The sequence below is a fragment of the Orycteropus afer genome, unplaced genomic scaffold (assembly GCF_000298275.1).
Source record: "Orycteropus afer afer isolate SDZICR_OR568_19922 unplaced genomic scaffold, OryAfe1.0 scaffold00035, whole genome shotgun sequence".
Classification (NCBI taxonomy): Eukaryota; Metazoa; Chordata; class Mammalia; order Tubulidentata; family Orycteropodidae; genus Orycteropus; species Orycteropus afer.
This window is the reverse complement of record NW_006921622.1, coordinates 18,132,927-18,140,473: the sequence shown is the minus strand read 5'-3', so window position 1 is coordinate 18,140,473 and position 7,547 is coordinate 18,132,927. Positions and strand designations below refer to the sequence as shown.

General features: G+C 39.1%; 1 protein-coding gene across 1 annotated transcript in view; it reads right to left on the bottom strand.

Moving 5' to 3' along the window:
• ACBD5 (acyl-CoA binding domain containing 5) overlaps positions 1–7,547 on the bottom strand; it is a 103,617-nt gene that overhangs the window by 15,734 nt on the left and 80,336 nt on the right. The window contains exon 11 of the mRNA XM_007936420.2: positions 4,517–4,716. Within this exon, the coding sequence (XP_007934611.2) occupies positions 4,517–4,716 (200 nt within the window). The remainder of the gene's footprint in view (positions 1–4,516; positions 4,717–7,547) is intronic.

The following is a 7,547-nucleotide window of genomic DNA, read 5'->3' as shown; positions in this document are numbered from 1 at the left end:
TACCAGTTGCTAGGACTGATTGTTTCCATTAACTTTGGTTTTCTTCTTTCTTCTTCATGAGGAGAGACCCATCGTTGCATCTAGATGGCAGCTTGCTAGCTTTTAAGATTCCAGTCGCTACTCCCAGCTGCAATTCTTCAATGACAGATTTGTTTGTACATCTGGCAGCCCATAGTATTTTCAGTATTCTTCACCAACACCATAATTCAAAAGCATCAACTGTCCTTCAGTCTTCCTTACTCATTGTCCAGCTTTCACACACATATGAGGCTACTGAAAACACCATGGCTTGGGTTAGGTGCACCTTCATCTTCAAAATGACATCTTTGCTCTTCACTACTTTAAAGCGGTCTTTTGTAGCAGATTTGCCCAGTGCAATATGGTGTCTGATTTCCTAACCACTGCTTCCATGGCTGTTGACCGTGGATCCAAGTAAGATGAAATGCCAGACAACTTCAATCTTTTTTCTTTTTATTGTGATGTTGGTTATTGGTCAACTTGTGGGGATTTTCATCTTATTGATGTTGAAGGGTAATCCATATTGAAGGCTGTAGTCTTGGATCTTCATCAGTAAGTACTTCATGTCATCTTTACTTTCAGCAAGCAAGGCTGTGTCATCTGCATACTGAAGGCTGTTAATGAGTCTTCCTCTAATCCTGATGCTGCATGCTTCTTTGCACAGTTCAACTTCTTGGACTGTGTATTCAGCATACAGACTGAATAAGTATGGTGAAAGGATACAACCCTGATGCACACCCTTCCTGATTTTAAACCATGCTGTATCCCCTTGCTCTGTTCAAATGACAGCTTCTTGGTCAATTTATAGATTCCTCATGAGCATAATCAAGTGTTCTGGAATTCCCATTTTCTCCCAATGTTATCTCCATAATTTGTTATGATCCACACAGTTGGATGCCTTTGCATAGTCAATAAAACACAGGTAAACATTTTTCTGGCATTCCTTGCTTTTGGCCAAGATCCATTTGACATCAGCAGTGATATCCCTCATTCCAAATCCTCTTCTGAATCTCGCTTGAATTTCTGGAAATTCCCTGTCAATATACTGCTGCAACCATTCTTGAATTACCTTCAGCAAAATTTTACTTGCATGTGGTATTAATGATATTCTTCAGTAACTCCCACATTCTGTTTGATCACCTTTTTTTGGAATGGGCACATAAATAAATCTCTTCCACTCAGTTGGCCAGGTAGCTGTCTTCCAAATTTCCTGGCATACATAAGTAAGCACCTCAAGCACTCCCTCCATTTGGTGAAACACCTCAATGAGTATTCCATCAATTCTTGGAACCTTGTTATCTGCCAATTACTTCAATGCAGCTTTGACGTCTTCTTTACCATTGGTTCCTGATCATATGCTACCTCCTGAAATAGATGAACATCAACCAATTCTTTTTTGTTAAGTGACTGTGTGTATTCCTTCCATCTTCTTTTGATGTCTTCTGCATCATTCAATATTTTGCCCATAGAATGTGTCCATATTGCAACTTAAGGTTTAATTTTTTTCTTCTGTTCTTTTGGCTTGAGAAATTCTTTTGATTTCCTAACTCCAGGTCTCTGCACATTTTGTTATCATACTTTACCTTCTCGAACTGCTCTTTGAAATTTTCTGTTTAGCTATTTAATCTCACTTCTTCCATTTGATTTAGCTATTCCATGTTCAACAGCAAACTTAAAGAGTCTCTTCTGACATCCATTTTGGTCTTTCTTCCCTTCCTGTCTTTTTAATGACTGTTTGCTTCTTTATGTATGATGTTCTTGATGTTGTTCCACAACTCATCTGGTTTCCAGTCACTGGTGTTCAATACATTAAATCTATTCTTCAGATGGTCTCTAAATTCAGTGGGATATAATCAAGGTCATATTTTGGTTCTTGTGGCCTTGTTTTAATTTTTTTCACCTTCAACTTGAACTTGCATATGAGCAATTGATGGTCTGTTCTACAGTCAGTTTCTGGTCTTATTTTAACTGAAAATACTGGGCTCCTTCATTGCCTCTTTCCACAGATGTAGTTCATCCGATTCCTGTGTATTCTATCTGGCAAGGTCCATGTGTATGGCTGCTATTTACATTGTTGAAGAAAAGTATTTGCAATGAATAAGTTGTTGGTCCTAAAAATTCTATCATGCTATCTCCGGCATAATTTATATCACCAAGGCCACATTTTCCAATTACCGATGATTCTTATTTCCAATTTTTGCATTCCAGTCACCAGTAGCAATCAACACATCTTGACTGCATGTTTGATCAATTTCAGACTGCAGAAGTTGGTAAAATCTTCAATTTCTTTGCCTTTGGTGGTTGGTGGGTAAATTTGAATAGTAGTAGTATTAACTGGTCTTCCTTATAGGCGTATGGATACTATCTTATCACTGATAGCACTGTACTTCAGGATCGATCTTGAAACATTCTTTTTGACAATAAATGTGATGCCATTCCTCTTCAATCTGTCATTCATGGCATAGTAGACCCTATGATTTTCTGACTCAGCCAAACCAGTCCATTTCACCTCCTTAATGCCTAGGATATCAATCTTTATGAGTTCCGTTTCATTTTTGACAACTTCCAATTTTCCCAGATTCATAGCTCTGCACATTACACACTGCAATTATTAATGGGTGTTTGCAGCTGTTTCTTCCCATTTTGAGTGGTGCCACATCAGCAAATGAAGATCCCAAAAGCTTTACTCCATCCACGTCATTCAGATTGACTCTACTTTGAGGAGGCAGTGGTTCCCCAGATATTTTGAGTGCCTTCCAAAGTGAAGGGTTCATCTTCTAGCACTATACTGAACAATGTTTCATGGTCATTCATAAAGTTTTCCAATAATATATCAGACAATGTTTCACTACTATTTGTTAAGATTTTCACTGATCAATTTTTTCAGAAGTGGAGGCCCCATCCTTCTTCCCAGTCTGTCTTAGTCTGGAAGCTCTGCTGAAACCTGTCCACCATGGGTTATCATGCTGGTATTTAAAATACCAGTGACATAGCCTACAGCCTGACTCACAGCAACACGCAAGCCACGACAGTATGACAAACTGACAGATGAGTGGTGGAATATTGTATTAGACCATTATAAAAAGTCAAGAAAATTTCATACACAGAATGAAACATTCTTGTTTTAACTGAAAATATTGAGCTCCTCCATTGCCTCTTTCCACAGATGTGGATGGGAGGGAAAATCACTAACTAGAGAGTAGACATGCATTAACTTGGGTAAAGGGAGAGGCAATATACAATAATGGGGAGGTCAGCACAATAGGACGAAGGCATAGGAAGACACTGGGATAAGTACAAGACTTAAATGTAACAAAGGTAAATACTACTACATACACAACCCTGCAATAATAGTACTAACAAACAACAATCTACAAGTGGATACTTAGGTAGACATGCAAACTGAACAGGTGTGAGAAGGTGAACAGGACTACACCCATGAGTATATATATATTAGGTTTGGAAGAGGTTATTTCTACATATATATTTGTATGTGCTGTAATTATAACAACATATAAAGTAGAGCATACAGAGCACAAAGTTATGAAAACTCTTTTGCCATAACCAAACACCTTGAAGGAATGAGTCACTGGGCTTAGGGACTTAAGATCAAAGTCTCAGGGGACATCTAGGTCAACTGGCATAATACAGTCCATAAAGACACTGTTCTACATTCTATTGTAGTAGGAGCAACTCAGGTCTAAAAAGCTTGCAAGCGGCTATCTAAGATATTTTATTATAATAGTAATTATTGGTCTCTCCCCATCTGGATCTAAAAAGAGTGAAGAAAATAAAAAACTCAAGGAAAAAATTAATCCAAAGGATTAACATACCATGTGAACCTCAGCCTCCACTACCCTGAGATCAGACGAAATAGATGGTACCTGGCTACTACCACCAACTGCTCTGACTGGGACCAAAATAGAAGGTTCCAGACAGTATAGGAGAAAAACAGAACAAAACTCAAAACTAGGCTTACTGGTCTAATAGAGACTACTGGAACTCCCAAGACTATGACCCTTAGATACCCTTCAAACCTGGAACTGAACCCAACCCTGGGGGGCCCCCTTTTACCAAAAAAAAAGGTTTAAAATGGGGGAAAATTTAAAAAAAAAAAAAAAAAAAAAAAGGCCTATGTGTTATGTGAGGAACTTACTCCTCAGAACCATCAACCATATGTGACCAAAAGGGCAGTATGTACCCAGTAACAGCCCAGAAGACAGGAAGGAACAGAAAAGAAGGGAAATGGAAAGGGGGATACCAGAGAGGAAGTGAGAAGACTGATGTTACATTGAAGAAATTGAACTAATGTCACAAAACAAAATGTGTATAAATTGTTGACTGGAAAACTAATTTGCTCTGTAAACTTTCATCCAAACCACAATTAAAAAATAAATTTATTTTTTAAAAAAATCACTAAAATATACTGACTTGTATAAATCTGATCAACAAAGATTATCAACAACTGGGAGAAAATAAGGCAAATTTAGATGCTTACCTGCGAAGCAGTTAGTGTCTCCAGTTTATGAAGTCTCTGAAGGACATTCTGCATGTCTTCCTGCAATCTCATGAGCACTAGAGCAATCTGCTCATTGAGGCTGCCTCTTGACCCTCTGTCTGAGCCCCACCGTTCTCCATCACCTCCACTTCCCACTTGCCGACCTTTGGCTCCTTCGCTCAAATGTGGCATCCTATGCCCTGTTTACACAAAACAAAGTAAATTAGTTTTAAGTAATTTTATGAAGGTAAAAACAGTTTTACTCATTTCCCTCTCCCTGTCATTTCTTTGAGATCTTGAAATCTCAATCTCCAAAGTAGAGTATAAGCAATCAAGGAATATACAAAATATTATCTTCTGGATAAAAGAAGTAAATAGAAACATCTATTTACATTGATATATTTAAATTTCTTTATTGATAAGGTTTTAAGTGTAGAAACTATACTAGTACCTGACTAAGGAGTCTGGTGGTGTAGTGGGTGAGGCATTTGGCTGCTCACCAGGTCAGCGATTCAAACTCACCAGTTGCTCTATGGAAGGAAGATGGGGCAATCTACTTCCCTAAAGATTTACAACCTCAGAAATCCAATGGAGGTCGCTATGAGTTGGAATTGACTCAACGGTAGTGAGTATGATTTGTTATTTTTTTTAATAGAAAAGAATTTAATATTGTTTCTTTGCAGTATTAAAGGCTGCTAAATAGCATGTTGCCCTTTTTGGTCATTTTCTGTTTTATTACAGTATAAGTTTTTATTATGTATGCTTTCTGTATGCTCTCAAACCACATCTGATTCTGTAACGTTCTTAAAACACGTATGTGTAAGTCACTATTACGTATGATTCTATAATGCTTTTATACTGTTACAATGTTTCTATAATCCTTTTAAACATATGTGTATACCAAACTCAACCTCACCAGCACTGAGTCTACTTCAACTCACAGTGACCCCCTTTGGGATTCCAAGGTGGTAAATCTTTATGGGAGAAGATTGCCCAGTCTTCCTTCTGTGGAGTGGCTGGTGGGTTGGAATTGCCAAACTACCAGGTAGTAGTCAAATGCCTGAGACACTATGCCACCAGAGCTCCTTACATCTATGTATAAGTAACTTACAACGTGAAGTTCTAAATACAGAATATTCTGAACTTAGAACTAAAAACGTAAGCATTTCTGTAATGTTGTTTAACAATTAACTCTAAGTCATTAGAAAGCTGTCCTAACTTTGAGAATAGATAATAGAAGTATGTGAAGTAGATCATAAAAAACTTTCTGCAGCTGGTCTTTGTACATGTACTCTGTGAAAATGAAATGTAACATTACTCATATTTCTATAAATTAACAAAACATAAATAATGTCACTAAATATTTCTCTTCATTTTTAATTAACTAGCTAGGTCTTGAAAATTTACAAACAAGAACATTACTACTTCATGCCCTGTTGTTGTTGTTATGTGCCGTCAAGTCAGACCCGACTCATAGCGACCCCTCCTTGGGTTTCCCAGGCAGTAATTCAAATCTTTATAAATTAGCAAAACATAAATATGTCATACAACAATGCTGTTAACTGGCAATAAAACATCCAATTACAGTTGAACATTATAGCACACTTGATATAAACCCATGGATTTTTGCTCAGTACTGAAGATGACAGAATGAAAGGTTTCTCTGACTCTTTCTAAAGCCTGAGAAGCCTGCTGAGACACTGTTTACCACAACTAACCATGGACCCTAGCTCAAGAGGACCTCCCCCACTCAAAGGGTGGTCAAGTCTCCTCCCCAAGACCACTCATTAAAGGTAAACGCCTGAAGCCCAAAGACTTAGACTGATATTTAAACTAACATTGTAATTGTAAATTCAGATTCTCCCATGCTACATGAATGTCTTGAAGTCTTATTTGTATGCCATGCCTTACTACCTTGCAATAATCTAAACAAGTTTATGCATGACAAACCTGGGCGTTGCTTTATTTATTCTTAAGATAAAACCCTCCAGACATAGGTAGACAGGCTAAGTGATCAGGTGTGTTGTTGTTGTTGTTGTTGTTATGTGCCATCCAGTCGGACCTGACTCACAGCAACCCCTCCATGGGTTTCGAGGTAGTATCACTACAGAAGTAGATTGCCCAACCTTCCTTCTGAGGAGTGGCTGGTGGGTTTGAACCGCCAGCCTTCTGGTTAGTAGTCAAATGCCTTAGGCACTATGCCACCAGAACACGAAAGTGATCAGGTATAGGTAGGTGTTCTGGTTACCTAGTGCTAGTCTGACAGGAACATACCACAAATGGGATGGCTTAACAAACAGGAGTTTATTCTCTTGCAGTTTGGAGGCTTTAAGTCCAAGTTCAAAGTGCCAGGCTCCAGGGGCTGGGTGAAAACCTCTCAACCTTGGGGTCCAGCTCTGCCTTCTGCTCCTGGCCCACTGGAGCTAGAGGCTTTTCTTCACTCAGACAGCTGCTGGCTGCTGAGGCTGAGAAGCCCAAGGTTGCAAGTAAAAAGGCACAGTCCCGATGTTACCAAACCACACACACAGCAGGCCATTAACTTAAGTCCATTGTTAAGTCCCAAGGTCGGCAGAGCACAGCAGGCTGCTGAGCAATGACACGGCTACATGCAGGGTCCAAGCGTGACGTAGGCTAGAGACCATTCCCAAGGCTTCTCCTTATATACAGGAAGCAGACCACATCCCAAAGGCAGCTACTCAGCTGCTTGTGGTAGTTCCCACGATGGAGTTGACTGCCAGTCTCATCCTGGGGAATAGCTACCACCAGCTGCCCAGCCACTTAACCAGGCTCAGCAAAGCTGACACACAAACATAACCATCACAGTAGGTAATAAATATATTGCCCATATATGTAAGTTTGGCAGATGGTATTTCTACCTACATATTTGTATAGGCTAAAAGGCTCGCAAAATAGGATTGGGAAAGAGCTGCAACATCTGAGTAAACCCAGCCTTACTCATGGAAAAGAGAAAGCTTTTGAGACCTTCATTTGCTGATGTGGCACCACTCAAATTGAAGAGAAACAGCCACAG